Source organism: Eleutherodactylus coqui, chromosome 2 (genome assembly GCF_035609145.1).
Source record: "Eleutherodactylus coqui strain aEleCoq1 chromosome 2, aEleCoq1.hap1, whole genome shotgun sequence".
Taxonomy (NCBI): domain Eukaryota; kingdom Metazoa; phylum Chordata; class Amphibia; order Anura; family Eleutherodactylidae; genus Eleutherodactylus; species Eleutherodactylus coqui.
In genome coordinates this window covers 115,088,757-115,105,299 of record NC_089838.1, presented here as the reverse complement: position 1 = coordinate 115,105,299, position 16,543 = coordinate 115,088,757, and the positions used below count along the sequence as shown (strand labels likewise).

Genomic DNA, 16,543 nt, shown 5'->3' with positions numbered 1-16,543 from the left:
GGCTGCAGCATTCAGGTGATTCCCGCTGACGTCATCTTTCACAACAATCACTGGAAGGATGGCGGGGCAACAACGCTGGATCCCCACAGCAGGGGATGAGTAAGTGCTGCTCTGTTTGTTATGTTAAGGCAGTTGCAGTGAGTTCAGAAATGTCCGGTAACTGGACAACCCCTTTAACACAAATCTGAGACAGGTTCACTAGGAAGAAGGTGCAGGGAGAGATGATTTTTATTAAGCAGGGGCAGAAAGATTCCAAAGCAGACTTTACTAATAGTGATGAGCGAGCATACTCGCTAAGGGCAATTGCTCGAGTGAGCATTGCCCTTAGCGAGTACCTGCCCGCTCGAGAGAAAAGGTTCGGCTGCCGGCAGCGGGCACGGAGCGGCGGGGGAGAGCGGGGAGGAACGGAGGGGAGATCTCTCTCCCCCCCCCTCCCCGCTCCCCCTGCTGACTGCCGCAACTCACCTGTCACCCGCGCCGACAGCCGAACCTTTTCTCTTGAGCGGGCAGGTACTCGCTAAGGGCAATGCTTGCTTGATCAATTGCCCTTAGCGAGTATGCTCGCTCATCTCTATTTACTAAACTACCAGTGAGAAATAGAAAATTTGTGTAACTGTTGCGCATGTACTGAGGCAAGTATGCTTGAGTAGAGGAGAGCCTGGAGAATCACTATTTAGATATCACCAATATGATGTTAATTACTTCTGTGTAAAAAAGACAAAAGTATTATGGGAGTGATATTGGTTAACCCCAAAATGTATTTTGCAAGCTTTCAAGCACAGCGGTCCCTTCATCAGACAATGAAGAATTCAATGACAGAGAAATGCACATTTTAAAAGTGGTTACATCAAGATATTTGTATATGTTGTAATATGTCATTATGATAAGCGCTGGCAGTAATAGGAGAGAAGAGTCAGACCCTACCAGTAAGAATAATTGTCGCAGTTTCATAAATATGCTTCTATTAGCAAATAAATGCATCTAAAACATATGTCCAAACGGATCTGAAGGAATTTAAAACTCTCCTAGCTGCCATTCCCTTAACAGTGGTTCATATCGTAGTAACCTACATTCGCTTATACATTCTTCAGCTATAGACTGCTATAGAGTTCACAGTGTCTGAGGTCCAGCGGTTAGATGCCACAAGAATCAGCTGTTGTTCATTGCAGACATACAGTAGGGTCCAGAGGCATTTGGACATTGATGCAATTCTCAGAATTTAGCCTCCATATACCATCACAACAGGTTTGAAACAAAGCCATCACTGATTGAAGTGTACATTTCCAGATTTAACCCCTTACATCCTGGGCACACGGGGTTTGTATGAAGCAGGATTGAGAACTGATCCTGCTCCATACACAGCGGGTAGCAGCTGTCTTTGACAGCTGACATTCGTCTGAAACAGCCGAAATCAGCATTAACACTGCTATGATTGATTGCCTACCGAGAAATGTCACAGGCATGTCTCGATAGACTGCTTGTCAGAAAGCGATATCATGCAATACTATGGTATTGCATTAAACTGTATGAATGTTCAAACAGTCACAAATTCAAGTCTCCTATGGGGACTAAAAGAAAATGAAAAAATTAGTCAAAGATGTTTTTATTAACCCCTTAACGATCCAGGGCGTAAGTTTACGTCCTGGGGATAGCGCGAGATCACTTATGATCTCGCACTATCCCGCAGCTGGAGCCGGCTGTCAGTCACAGCTGGCCTCCCGCTGCGGCATGGGAAGGGTTCACAGAGGGAGCGCACTCCCTCTGTGACGTCACCGGGCTCTCGCGATATAATCGCAGAGAGCCCGGCCTGTTGCCATGGCGTCCTGTAGTGCCATAGCCTATGATCGCTGTATAAGTGCTGTGCTGTAAGTCCCTCAGAAGGACTCACATTGTGCAAAAAAAAAAGATTTAAAAAATGAATAAAAAAGAAAAATGTTAAAAAAAAGTTTTTAAAAAACCCTTTTTTTATGCTTTTTCTCATATTAGCATAAAAAATTTAAAACCCCACATATTTGGTATTGTCGCATCCGTAACGATGCGTACAATAATTTGCACGTGCTTTTGACTGTGCACGGAAAAAAGCGTTTAAAAACGCTAAAAAAATGAGGCAAAATGCTAATTTTTAGCATTTTGCCTCCCTAAAAACGCAATAAAAGTGATCGAAAAAGCTGTATGTACCCCAAAAGGGTACTAATAAAAACTGCAGCTCGTCTCGCATAAATAAGCCTTCATAGAGCTCCGTACATAAAAAAATAAAAAAGTTACAGGACTTTGAATGCAGCGATTTAGAGAAAAAAAAGGGTTTTTATTGCAGAAAAGTGGAAAACACTTTTTAAAAAATGTAAGAATTTTGGTATCGTTGTAACCATACCGACCCGCAAAAAAAATGGATTGTATCATTTATGTTGCATGATTAATGCTGTAAAAAAAAAAATATGGCAGAATTGATGCATTTTCTCTCCCTGCTATCATAAAAAATAATGAAAGTTTTACAATATAGTCAATGTACCCAAAAATGGCACCGATAAAAACTAGTTTACCACGCAAAAAACAAGCCCTTATACGACCGCATCGACGGAAAAATAAAAAAAGTTATGACTTTTGAAAAATGGAGAAGAAAATCCACCAAAAATCGTTGTGTCCTTAAGCCCAAAATAGGCCATGTCTTTAAGGGGTTAATTATTAGAAAAAAATAAAAAGGTACTAAAAGTTAAAAACTAGAGATGAGCGAGTAGTGCCTTAGCCGAGTATCCTCCCGCTCGTCTCTAAAGATTTGGGGGCCGTAGGGGAGCAACAGGGGAGAGCAGGGAGGAATGGAGGGGAGATCTCTCTCTCCCCCCCGCTCCCACCTGCTCACCGCCGCAACTCACCTGTCACTCGCGTCGGCAGCCGAATCTTTACAGACGAGCGGCATGCCCTATTTCTGTGCGGGTCTCGCAGAGCCCCGCACAGAAACGTCACTCCCCGGCCGCCGGCTCCGGTCTGCGCATGCGCCGGCACATGAAAGAGCCGGGGCTGCAGGAGCAGGTGAGTGACGCGCTGCTCTCTGCAGACGCTCAGGTCGGGTCCCGCTGCGAGAATTCTCGCAGCCGGATCCGACCCGGCCGTCTGCAGGCGGCCTTACTCAACCAGAGCATATCTGATAAAAAAGCAATAATATTTACTAAAAACAGAACAGTTCCAAAATATAGTAAAGAGTATAGCAAGGCAGGTCCCTCATGGCTTCTGCTACTTAAGTACCATGCAGGGAGGGCTGTTGGCAGTGCCCTTGGCGCTGTGTTTGTGTTATTCACACATTGCAAAGTTTTTTGACTATCCTGTATACTTGAATGGGCTTCTTAGAAATGCCTGAACATGCAGCATAAAGGCCACACCACTTATATGTATGGAACAGATTTTTAGTTACAGAAATTTGTCCAAAAACCTCCCATAAGTGAACATAGTCTAATAATGCCGATTACAACATGCATTTTATATATTATCAGTATTCCTAGTACATTCCAATAATTGTGTTGTATTTCTATATTCTGACAGCATACCTGGTGTGAGAATCACTATTGCTGACATAAGAGCGTATTCTTCTTCAACCATTTTCATTTCTCCGAGACTTTTATAAAAATTAAACATCGGAATAAGGTAGTCGTGTGATATTCCTAGAAAAGAGCATAGACATGAAATACTACTTGTCTTTTGTATACTTTACCTACTTTTGTTCATAATGACCTTACAATTAAGTCTCCTACCCACTCGCTTTGTTAACGCTGTCAATGGGACTGTCTAATGTTAAAAACGTATCGCACAGCACAAACTTGCGATGCGTTTTTAACATTAGAAAGTCCCATTGACATTTGTGTTAAAAAAAATGCAGCGTTAATGCTGCGTTAAAAAAAACACGCAAGTGGGTAGGAGCCCTTATATAGGAAATCAAAAAACTTACAATAAATTGCTCAATTTCTTAATAATTCTCACTATTTGCAGTCCTCGTTCACACAGGCGCTGTTTTAGCACAGTATAGGTGCGCAAGAAACAATTGCGCCTATACTGCGCTAAAAATTGTGTGAACGGGCAGCTGCTCAAGGAGGCTTCGGGAATTCCCCATATTGTGTATGTTTTGGCCCTTTGAATGAATCTGAGCATTATGTGCTGCATGTTTTGTACATATTGCATGGCTCATAATAAATCCAGTACTGTGCTCTGACTGCCCCCCCTCCCTCAATAGTTGTTCTTTATTTTAAAGTAGAATTATGTATTTAGGCATTAATAAATACTTCTTACAATTGAGGGGAAATTCACACATGGCAGATTTGTTGCAAACATTTCTGCAACTTAAAGGGGTTGTCCCGCGAAACAAAGTTGGGGTTATACACTTCTGTATGGCCATATTAATGCACTTTGTAATGTACATTGTGCATTAATTATGAGCCATACAGAAGTTATTCACTTACCTGTTCCGTTGCTGGCGTCCCCGTCTCCATGGTGCCGTCTAATTTTCAGCGTCTAATCGCCCGATTAGACGCGCTTGCGCAGTCCGGTCTTCTTTCTTCTGAATGGGGCCGCTCGTGCCGGAGAGCGGCTCCTCGTAGCTCCGCCCCATCACGTGTGCCGATTCCAGCCAATCAGGAGGCTGGAATCGGCAATGGACCGCACAGAAGACCTGCGGTCCACCGAGGGTGAAGATCCCAGCGGCCATCTTCACAAGGTAAGTAAGAAGTCACCGGAGCGCGGGGATTCAGGTAAGCACTATCCTTTTTTTTTTTAAACCCCTGCATCGGGTTTGTCTCGCGCCGAACGGGGGGGCTATTGAAAAAAAAAAAAAACGTTTCGGCGCGGGACAACCCCTTTAAATATTAATTTCATTCTTGTGAATGCTCTTAGGGTAGGCATATATGATGACTTTGGCCGCCTGCATACGGACGGGTTGGATCCCGCTGCAAGAATTCTCGCAGCGGGATCCGACCCGCACCCCTGCAGTGACCAGTGCGGCTCAACTTCTTCCGCGTCTGCTCTGCTCTGTGATGTGCCGGCTGCCGGAGCATGCGCAGAGCAGGGGCGGCGCGTCGTTAGTGATATTTCTGTGCAGGCCTCTGCGAGACCAGCACAGAAACAGATCATGCCGTGATTTGTTTTCTGCGCGTGTTTTCACATGGAGAAATCGTGGCCGTCTGCATTGGATTGCGTTTTGTAATGCAATCCTATGCAGGTGGGCACGGGCGGAAATCCTGCAGGAAATCCTGCTGCAGAATTTATGCCAGTGTGCAGGGGGCCTTTGCCTGGCCAAAAATTGTCACAGTGTTGCCCTGCCTGCATCACATGTAATGTAAGGGAATGTGGTTGCTTTGCAAGGTGTGTTGCAGCTACAGTAACAGTGTAACTCAAAACCCCATTCAGGTATATGGAGCAGTCACAGAAATGTTTGCAACATATTTTCCACATTCGAATTCACCCTTTTCTGCCTGTTTCTGATCCAGAGCGATAAATCAAGGCAGGTAATATAGTTCTTTCTTACTCGGAAAAAAGACCACCGTTTTAACCTGCTTAAGGGGTATTTTGTATGCTGTGGCTGCTATGTCTGAGACAGTTAAAAATTGTGTATACAAGACCAAGAGACAAATTCTGTGAGGGTTAATGTGTCAGAAGGGCGGACTCGGCTGTTTAAGTCTGAGGGAGCACGCCAGAGAGGCACTTACTCCTAGGTAAACTAGTGTGAGGTTAGGAAGATTTATGATACGCATATTTACCTTTTATGATTGAGCGTGTTATGTTCTCATATGTGAAAAGGTATATACGCGGGAATATAGCCGTGGTGTGACGGCTGATGTCTCCAGAATATTGTTGAGGTTTTGGTCATTGAAAATAATCGTCAGTCTATGTATATAGCTAAATGTCCTGTCTAGAACGTGTACAAAAAGTCCTCTTCGGGATTACTAGTAGACGGTGGGTTGATATAAAGGTAGATGAGATATATACCTTGAGCCGTTGTGGGTATTCTCCAGTAATCCCGTCTGTTTGGTATGATAGAAAGAATGTGCAGTGTTTATTATTGGGGGAGGGGTGCTGATAAGAGAGTGAACTGAAAGCATTCTCCAATTAACCCTTTCTGTTCCCGTTGTCTTGTGTTTTATAGAATTAATGTGCATTGTAATCTGAGGGGGAAAGAGAGGTTATATTGGAAGGATTTGAAGCAAGCAGATTTTACAAGAGAAACACTAATGTGTCCAGAAACTTCGAATAGGACAGAATAAGCAGGTAGCATAGAGTTGAGCAGATTGAGAAGGTTAGGCATAGACGCAGGTTGTTTAAAGAATGGGGAGCAAAGTGAGCAAGGACAAAGGTCATAGAGCTTGTGATTTGGTTGCTGAAGGGAAGGGAGCAGAGTTTACTGAACATGTAGAAATGTTATACAAAGAAGGATCAGGAAAAGTTGCAGAAAGAAATGTCAGGTCATGGACAGATAAGCAGAAATGAGTATGGACAGGTAAGATAGACTGTAGAAAGTTTTCAGAAGATGAGCAGGAAGCCCAGCAGAAAGAAAGGCGTTTTTAGCTAGTTTTTTTTGGTATAACGTAGTTAAGAGAGTCAAGAGGAGAAAGCATGTAGTGGGGTATGTGTATTGCTTATGAACAATGTAATGCCTTTGTGTTGACTACAGCCCCTCCCTGTAATGGCGGCCGCGCTTGCAATGTTTACAACTCCATATAGTGTGACTCTGCAGCACTTCCCCCCATGTGCTCACTTTCAAGGTGTGTGATGTTACTTCCGGTCCCTCCCCATCCGGGACAGGACCTGGCCCCGCCCCTTCCTCCTCCAGCGGCCATTTTGCCTCACCTGGAAGTGCTGCTGCCCCTGGCCCCGCCCCTTCTTCCGGCAGCCATTTTGCCTCACCTGGGAGATCTGTAGCCCCGCCCCTTCCTGCCTCTGGCGGCCATTTTGCTGCACTTGGGAGGCCTATATTCCCCAATGCCACTGTATCCAGTGCTAACATCATGATTGTCTGAAGTAAGGTTTTGTTTGACCGGCCTTTGTTACACTCCAAGATGTGGCCACTTTGGATGTGTGATAAGTTCAGGGAAACAAACCTTTGTGGAGATGCAGCTTAGGACATAGTAGATGACTAAGCTGGTTTATAGTGCATGGAAGATTGGAGTTGATGCATGGGGGGGCAGAGACCAGGAATACATGACAGGGGACGCTCTCTCATGTTCCCAGGGGCTCTGTTTTCCACTGCCCGCTTCTCCAATGGATACTCAGACAGATGATGTTATGGAAGGCTCCTACAGATGAAATAATTTCACTATAGTCACCCAGCAAACTTTTTCATGCAATTTGGTGAAGTAATTTTACTTTTTATGTGAAGAAAGAGGGACTGAATTGCCCAGAGTAGGATGTTAATTCATCCGTATTCTTTAGTTTTTCTTTAAGTCTTTTGTATATTCTAGTGTCAGTCTACACTGAAGCTACAATTATATTCCGACAGGAGAGTAAAAGCTAAATGTTGGCCATTCCCTGAAATACTATTACACTGGGTGACGTAAAATTTGAATTGTGTGGCACCCCCTTGTGTTAAAAGATGCTAACTGCAACCTGAAGAAAAAAAAATCTAAAGGATATTTTCGCTCAGACTTCGCTGCATATAATGTCACCTTGACCTACAAAGTGCTTGTTTTTGTGCCTCTTGGTTTACTAGTTTGAACGCAATTACTCTTTTTCCATTGAGTATTCCGGTTCAAAAGGGGGGAGGCATAGGTGATCTGGGTCATAGATGATCTAGGTGTTGTAGATCAGCTATTGGGTTTGAAAAAAAAATAAATAAATGATTTTGTGCTACAAGATTCCGAGCCATGTGAAATAGAACATCAACATGATTATTTAGTACTAATTCAGTAAGAAACTGCAGGTATGCAAACAGTTACCAGAACCTCTGTTGATAATGCATATGTTGAGCTTTTTGCAGATGGTACCAGGGTGAGGATTGATGACTCCACATCGGATATGCAGTGGTCACACAACAAGATGTCCTAGAAGCAGAAGCTCTGCCTCTGCATGTCACAGTACAAGAAGCGGAATTGAAGGCCCTCACTGAGGCGAGTAGAGTGGTGAGAGGTAAGACGGCAACCCTTTACACTGACTCCTGGTATGTATTTGGCATAGCTCATGATTACGGCCCAATATGGAAGGCCAGACAGTTTTTACCTTAGCAGGACAACCAATTGAGAATGGTGCAGCGGTACAGAGTCGCATGGAGGCCCTACTTCTACCTGACAAAGTTGAGAGTTCGCACCGATTCCTACACTGGAGAGGCGAGAGACGACACCCTCGCTGACAGCATAGCAAAGGCAGCGGCCCTCAAGCCGTGGAAGAAAGAAGAAAAGATACTGACGGCATGAGTCAGTGGTAAAAACTTTGGACATTGACAAAAATTTGGACTTTGATATGCTAAAGACTTTTACAGTTACAAGCCAGCAAGAAAGAAAAGAATAAATGTACTAATATGGGAGCAGCAGAAACAGGACAGCGTGTGGTGAACGGTCAACAGCACTTGCCCACCACAGTTCCTGTATCCCATGATGGCCCAGCTGATGGACGGAAAGACCCACCTAGTAAACCAGCAATGACGACGACGCTTGAAAGACGATGGGCGACTTCTGGGTTCTCTGTAGCTGCTGCATCATTTGTCCAGTTTAGCATGATCTATGCCATAGGTGAGTCAGGGCAGAAGTAAATTTGCCACATCACACTTGCCGGGACCACTCTACCCATTTCAGGGATTGCAAATTGACTACGTTCAGCTCCCACTTGTTGGGAAGTATGAATACGTGCTTGTTGTTGTTGATGTCTTTGCAGGTTGGAGGCTGACCCTGTTACCAAGGCAAACAAGTAGGTAACCGCAAAGAAGCTCATGAACGAGGTAAACTGTGAATATGGGGTACCAGAAGTGATTCAGAGTCAGACAGAGGTATAAACTTCGCAGGTGAATGTAACATGCCATGTCTGCTCTGGATGTATCCCAGGCCTTTTACATACTGTACCATCTTTAGAGTAATGGAAAGGTGGAGAGACGTAGTGGCACGCTAAAAGTAAGATACTTAAAAATGACGCCACTTTGGAAAGACTGTCATCCAATAGCCTTATACAGTGTTAGATATGAACCCAGGGGGGATTATACATTATCTCCCTACAAGATTGTTTGGGCTAGCCCCAAGGCTAGGTCGTTACTATCCTCAGTAGTTACAATTACAATCTGATGTGTTGACTGAGTATGTGATTTCCGTTGTTAAAGAACTAACCGAAGCCTATGCACAGGTGTTCTCTTCCAGACTCAGAGGCAGACACTGGGACACATATCTTGCAGCCTGGGGATTGGGTGTGCGTCAAGAAGTTCCCCAGGAAGCACCCTCCTGAGCCCCGATTTGATGGCCCCTACCAGGTGCTTCTGACTACTGCCACAGGTGTGAAACTAGCCGAAAGACTTACATGGATCCATGCTTCATACTGTAAGAAAGCTTCAGATCCGGGAGACCAGTCTTAGTTGTGCCAAAGACATTACTCTGGTTAGGGCTAGTGAGAGAGGAGGGTGGCAACTGAAATCCTTAGTCGGAAGAATATGAGGGTATGGTTACCTTCTAGTATAACTTGTTCAATGCTCAAGTAGCCGCATATTCCTTCGACTATTGTACTGTGGTCCCGTGTCTAGGCGCAAGATCCCACCGCAGGCCAGATTTAGCTCAGTCCAGCTGGTTATATGACTTACATACCCGGGGAATACAATATGTTTGCGCCACTAATAACGTCTGGGGAGAAGACTGCCGTTATTGGGGATTAGTGGGATGTAACACAGGAACAGACTGGTCCTATAAACCGCGAAGTGCCTTAAATAAGAAAGACAAGAGCGGGAAATCCCTAATCAGTCGTATAACCCTCCTTGAGAATAATAAGGACAGCAGGTATTGGAAGGCTGAACTTAGTATGTTGCTTGGTTTTAATGCGGTTTTTACACTAACCATGGGAGATCCAAGCCCGGGGGATGGGGGGACTTACAGTCTGGGGACATACCGGTACGGGAGGACAGATCCCTTAGGGAAGTTTAAAATAAGGGATATGGTAGATGCACCCGAATGAAAGCCTTCACTTAGTCCCGTGCCCATAATTAACCCCCTCCGCCGTAAGATAAAGACCTTGACGAACATGATGATCATAGCCGACCCTACCTTTGAGGACACCTTGACAGTAGCGACTGGCTACTCTGACCAGAATCTCTGGTTGGAGTTGATGAGGTACAATGCTAACAGGAGCAACAAGTCTAACTGTTGCGTGTGCGGTAGTGCCCGACTACACTCGGGGATGGTCCCCCTAAATCTCCCTGTAGATGCTGAAGAGTGGTTTATTAGTCTCTTCACGAACATTTCCGTTAATTACACTGCTTGTGAGAAGTGGAAGAAGGAATACTCTATAACTACTTAAGTGTTTGCACCGGAGAGAGTATTACTGACTACCCTGGAAACTACACCTGCCAGGCAAATAGGCAGGGTGGAGGGAGATTTTTTGGGGAACTCACCAACAGGTATTGCTCCTCCTACGGTACGATAGGAGGGGAATGGATGCAGAATCAGGTTCAGTCCTTAGGAGACGTTTACTGGCTTTGTAGTGACATGAGGTAGAGGACCCGCCTGGAGGGTAATTGGACAGGGGAGTGCGCCTTAGTAAAGCCCTTATGCTCCTCCACATCCTGTCAGACAGCATTGAGGATAATGAGGTTACCCCCAATAGTTACTTTATCTTGATCCAACTCAGTCTGTGTTTTATGGTTATCCTGTCATGTTGGTCTATCCTTGTTTTCCGCATAGGTACGGCGGTTCCTTCCAGTCTTGTCACTACGTAGTGTAGGGTCAGGGTGAGGCGACCTGGATGTGTTCACCATTAGGACTATCTCCAGGAGGGACACTGGTGTGGGTGAAGATTAGGGAGTCCCAGGCCGTGCGTACCTGTGCACGCTACTAGTATTGTAACATTATACTAGAGCGAGAAGAGAGACCCCTGGTGGTAGTTTTGATCTACACGTATACATTGACGTCATAGGATAGCCAAGGGGGGTACCTGACAAGTTTTAAAAAAATAGAGACCAAGTTAAAACTAGATCCGAGTCCATTTTCCTGGTCATTATGGTAAATAAACGTTGACTGGACTAATTATGTTTTTTATAATTAGCAGTGGTTTATAAATTATACTAGAGACGCCTTATAGGGACTAGTCGACCAATAGGACCTACTTCGACTATGACTTTTTAAAATAGAATGGCCTTAGATATGACTTTAGCTAAAAAGGGGAGTGTCTGTAAGATGATAGGGGAGACTTGTTGTACGTACATCCCAGACGACACGTGACCCGCGGGTAAAGACGCACTTGCCATTAAAGAAGCTGACCGCACTAACTAAAAAGAGCTAACTTTTGGGACCAGCACTCGCCATGGATGAGCGGGTGGTAAAGGATCCTGGCACAGACGGGCGTCGCTGTTGTATGTGATCTGATGGTTACCTTTTCTGTTCTAGTCTGCTGTGTTATCCCCTGTGTCAGAGAGACCTGTGAAACTGATGCTGGAAAAGCTACTCCCACAATGAGTTTGCTGGATGCATCCCCAGAAGGAGTGGACAAGTCCTACACCCCCTTGAAGACCCTAAAACGAACCTTCAACGCGCTCCAGTTATAGGCTCATGCGCAGAGAACTGTGAAAATTAGATAGAGAATTAGAGGATAGACATTTTAAGGGGGGATTGTGATAGACATGATAATTAATTAGTATAAAATGTCTATTGATTTGTATAAACCAAATGTATTATGCTGTTGTAATAACGCTTAGCTCTGTGGAGTTTAAAGGACACACACAATCTAATCATGGTATTTGCTAGACAATGGATGTGTGATGTAATGTTAGTTAAGTACATAGGAATTGCACAACCAGCCTCTAAGAGTTAAAGGTTATAGGATTATATGTATATACTTGTCCAACACTGAGTGTTTTCCTAGCCATATTACCCCCCACACAGAGACCTCTCAAAACAATGGGTTGCCACGAACACAGAAATGACTGGAGCTAGGACAGAGTCCATGCCACATCCTGGCTAGTAGAGGGTGGGCAGAGAGGTGGGGGATTCTATATGATCCGACAAATGAGAATCCTATATGTTACTGATGTAATCTGTTGCATGCCCATTAAAGGCGGTCATCATGTGTTATAATAAAAAGCCTGAGCCTCTACACATTGTAGAGACTCTCCCGGTTTTAGACCAGCATTTGTGTCTGATTCTGGTCGATGATGTGTGCACACGATACAATTCGGAAGCTACAAAATACCCCAAAACCTGCTGGAGAAAACTATAATCCAGATCACCTGAGGCTTTATCCACACAAGCATTTTATCACGGTAATTTATTTTGCCACGGTAAAACGCTGGCCGAAAATCGTGACCATCTGATGCATTGGATTCCAATGCATTTGTTTAGATGGGCGATTTTCATTGGTAACATTGGCCAGCTGGAAAAGATACATACAGTGCATATTCCAGCTGAAAGTTTTTACGCCTGTCCAGAAAAGATAGGTCTGGACTTATCTATTGCCGGAATACACCAACTGGTCCTATAGACTCCTATGGAAGCCCATTAGAGCTGCCAGAAAAGGGAGGTGGGAGGGAGTTTAGCCCCGGCTCTGCTAAACTTCCACCCCTTCCCTTCCCATCTCCGCCCCATGCCGGCTGCCGGCAAAGGGAGGGGCAGGAGATTAGTATACTAGATCTGCTAAGCTTCCACTCCGTCCCGCCGCCTCCCTTTGCCAGCATCCAACAAGAGGCGGAAAAGGGGAGGTCTCCCCACCTGCCGGTATTCTGGGCTACAGCGTATACTTGCCATAGCCCGGCCGTCTGAACGGGCTTAAAGACAGGAGATGCAGTCGCGACCTGGTTGCAGCTGCCTCTAGTTCATGCGATTTTCGGCCGCAATGTGGGTGGCCGAAAATCACAGCACCCATGTGAACGAGCTTTGAGGGCGGCTTCACACAGGTGTAATTAGCTGTGTGCCACCCGTGAGTCATTGTATAGTTGCTGTGCAGTGCGTGCATAATACGTACCAAGATAGGACATGCTGCGATCTTTATTATACATGTATTTCGCGCAATATGTGTGAGCGCCAGCATGGGAGACTTTGGTAGGTTGGTACAGAATATTACACATGCAACAACCGCACGCGCAATACGCTGTCACCACATGTTCATGTGAATTTACCCTAACACCCCTTTTTAAAAATACAATTCAAAAGTGTCCTTGGTGTGGGATAGAATCACTTGTGATACATGCTACATATGCTTGCCTGTTTTAAATCTGTCCCACAGGGTTATGCCATTTTAATATATCCCAGTGAGTCATGAAGCAGTAGTAGATTTCTCTCATTTTTCAAATACACTTTAAATATCACAATGACATATACCTTTGTAGTAAATACTATACCGTGTATTTGGAATCCTTACTACGTGTATGACTGCATGATTTAAGTGGTGACACATAATATATTGAAGTCTATATAAGACACACAATATATCTAGTCTTGAAAAGAATGTCATTAAAAACTGTAATAATTACTTGCAGTGTTTCATGTCATGATTATCCACTAGGTGGCACTATATACACAGTCCATTTTCTACTCTAGTTCGGTTATCTGTAGTTTATGAATAGAACTGCTTATAACACACTGCATTGAATAGGGAAAAATATGACACAGGCAGGAGGATCGGACATGGTGAAACAGTACTAGGGCTCATTCAGACGTCTGTATTTACACAGGAATTTAGCTGCGTTACAAAAAAAAAACGCGCCCCGAAAAATAGCACATACGCAACCAATCTATCTTTTGCCAAAATACGCAGCAAGCTCTCATAGACTTCTATGGAAGCTGGAAAAAAGGGAGGTGGAGGGAGTTACCCTGTGTACAACTCTGGAAAAAGAAGACAGCTGCCCCCATTTAAGCATTATTAGTCATTCCGAGGATTTCTTCCGATGGCTGCTTTTCAATGCTTCAGCGTATTTTATTACCTATATGCAGCAGTGCCCCATGTGAATGGACTGAAATAAGCAACTAAAGATCGGGACTCGATCGTGGCAAATCTTAATTTATGTGATTATACGTTGCGTACGGGTGAACGTAAAAACGCATACGGTAGTGTGAAGGAGGCCTTGTAATGATGCACATCAAACACATCTCCGTGAGCCCAGTACATAACACTGGCTTGGACGCGGAGTATAAGGTGTAACTTCTCTTAACTGCAGCAACTTACTGCCTATAGGGTGCCATGAACATACTGACAGATTTCCATTAATTGAAGAAAATTAAAAAATATACTCATTAATTCCCTGCATATCTGCACTTTTTGAAAAGTTCACATAGATCACTTAAAGGGGTTTTTCTTTAGTTCTCTGCATTAGTGATGGTATCAGGGGTCAGAACTCCATTAGTATTCCATTTTTCATTGATGTGCCATAATGTTCTTTGGCTCTTTTCACATCACATTAGTAATATATTATTAGCGTACTTACCAGGTGAGACTTCTATTGTACATACCAAGCATATCCAGGGTATTATTGTATCTTGTCACCACTAGCAGAATGGGTGGAGAGCTAGTGATGGGCTATATCCGCCCAGTGCACGCCCACATGCTGCTGATTGGCTGTGTGCAGCCAGGCCCTCAAAGGTCCTAGCAGTGAGGGGATTTATTTCATGCTGGGATGGGGGTTGTTTCAGTGTTAGAGATTACATTAGTAGCTGTTAATCCTACCATGTCAGAGCCGGCTTCATGAGCATGAAAGTATTGACAGCTAATAATAGAACCCCAACACTAAAAAAACCCTCACCCTAACCCTCCATGCCAGGCATACTGTCACCCAGCGCTGTCCCCGGTCCCCTCCAGCCTCCCCGTCCCCCTCCCTCACCCACTATTACCCAGCGCTGTGCTAGTGCCGCCACTCCCCCACTCATGCTGTATCCCCCTTAGCCTCCACCCTCCCTTCTTCACCGAATCTCATCCAGCGCTGTGCTGCCGCCGATCCCCCACTCATGCTGTGTCCCCACTCCCCTGCAGCTTCTGCACAGCCTCCCCGTCCCCCTCCCTCACTCTTAGCCAGCGCTGTGCTGCCGCTGCCCAGTGCAGGTAAGCCGCTGGAGCGCCGAGTAAGCCGCTTAGTGACTGCCAGGACCTGAGAAGGGGCGTGACTGGCCTATCAAGCAGCCTGTATCTTGTCACCACCCACACTTCCGGTGGTGACAAGATACAAGAATACCCATGTCTAGTTATCCTCTAGAATACTAGACTACACTAATCCATAGAAAGTATACAGTAAACAAGACTAGGTATATGTTTTTTACTATAGGCAGCGGCTCCCACTGCATGCAAAGGTTGCTTTTTTTAGCTGCACTAAAGATCTGTTGAGTCAACAAATTAGTATTTGCTTGTTTGTCCTGTGATCGCTGCCCTGTTTACATGAGCAATAATTGGGAATGAGCATCCCTATGAACATTTGTTTAGCCGAATGTCTACCAGTGTAAAACGTCCTTTGAATAGTTATGCATCTTTCCACTAAACACATTCAGATATCTACATGTAATTCATTTTCATTCAACAGTCTATTCAGCCTATTTGTTAAACTCTAATTAAATTAATTAGCAAGTAAATGAAAGCATTTGAATTTGAAAAGATCTGAAGCACAAAATCTAGGTTATTGTTATGCAAATAGCAATGTATGTATCAGAAAGAACACAAGCTCCTAGGCTGAGATTGCAACAAAGACAATAATATCAGATCTGGAGAGATGGAAGACAGAACAGTTTGCTTGATGTGCTGTTTTGATTTAGCGGAACAATTAAGTCAGTGCGCTGTATTAGTATAAACAAAAGTAACGCCCCAGTGACTGCAACAGAGGATTGTAAACTGTTGAGGAGCAGAGAGATGTCTTCTAGGATAAACTTACCACTATTTCGAATTTTCTCTTCAAGGATATCTGTGTGTCCATGAAGGAGCTTCTTGTTAAAAAGCTCAGCAGAGCGGAGGAACATGGCTTCAACTGCAGAGCCTTTTAGCAGAGCAATCTGGTCTTCATGATCTAACGTTTGAAAACCTAAAACATGAGAGATATACCCCTTAAGGACATCGTACTTTTTACCATTTTCAGTTTCTTCCCCCACTTTCCAAGATCATAACTCTTTTATTTATAGACATAGCTGTCTAAGGGTGCATTCACACGACCGTATATTGGCCGGGTTTTCACGCCCAGCCGATATATGGCGTCTCTCTCTGCAGAGGGGGAGCCTGGAAGAGCCAGGAGCAGTGCTCTGAGCTCCCACCCCTCTCTGCCTCCTCTCCACCCCCCTGCACTATTTGCAATGAGAAGAGGTGGGACGGGGCGGAACTAATTCCCAGCATTTAGCCCCATCCCCGTTCCACCTTCTCTCATTGCAAATAGTGCAGAGGGGCGGAGAGGGGGTGGAGAGGAGGCAGAGAGGGGGCGGGAGCT

The 16,543-nt window shown here is 44.7% G+C and overlaps 1 protein-coding gene across 1 annotated transcript in view; it reads right to left on the bottom strand.

Moving 5' to 3' along the window:
* The window catches only part of NR1H4 (nuclear receptor subfamily 1 group H member 4), a 62,265-nt gene that overhangs the window by 12,298 nt on the left and 33,424 nt on the right, over positions 1–16,543 (bottom strand). Inside the window, exons 7-8 of the mRNA XM_066591395.1 lie at positions 16,001–16,147; positions 3,540–3,653 (exon numbers count right to left, since the gene is read on the bottom strand). Coding sequence (XP_066447492.1) covers positions 3,540–3,653; positions 16,001–16,147 — 261 coding nt within the window. The remainder of the gene's footprint in view (positions 1–3,539; positions 3,654–16,000; positions 16,148–16,543) is intronic.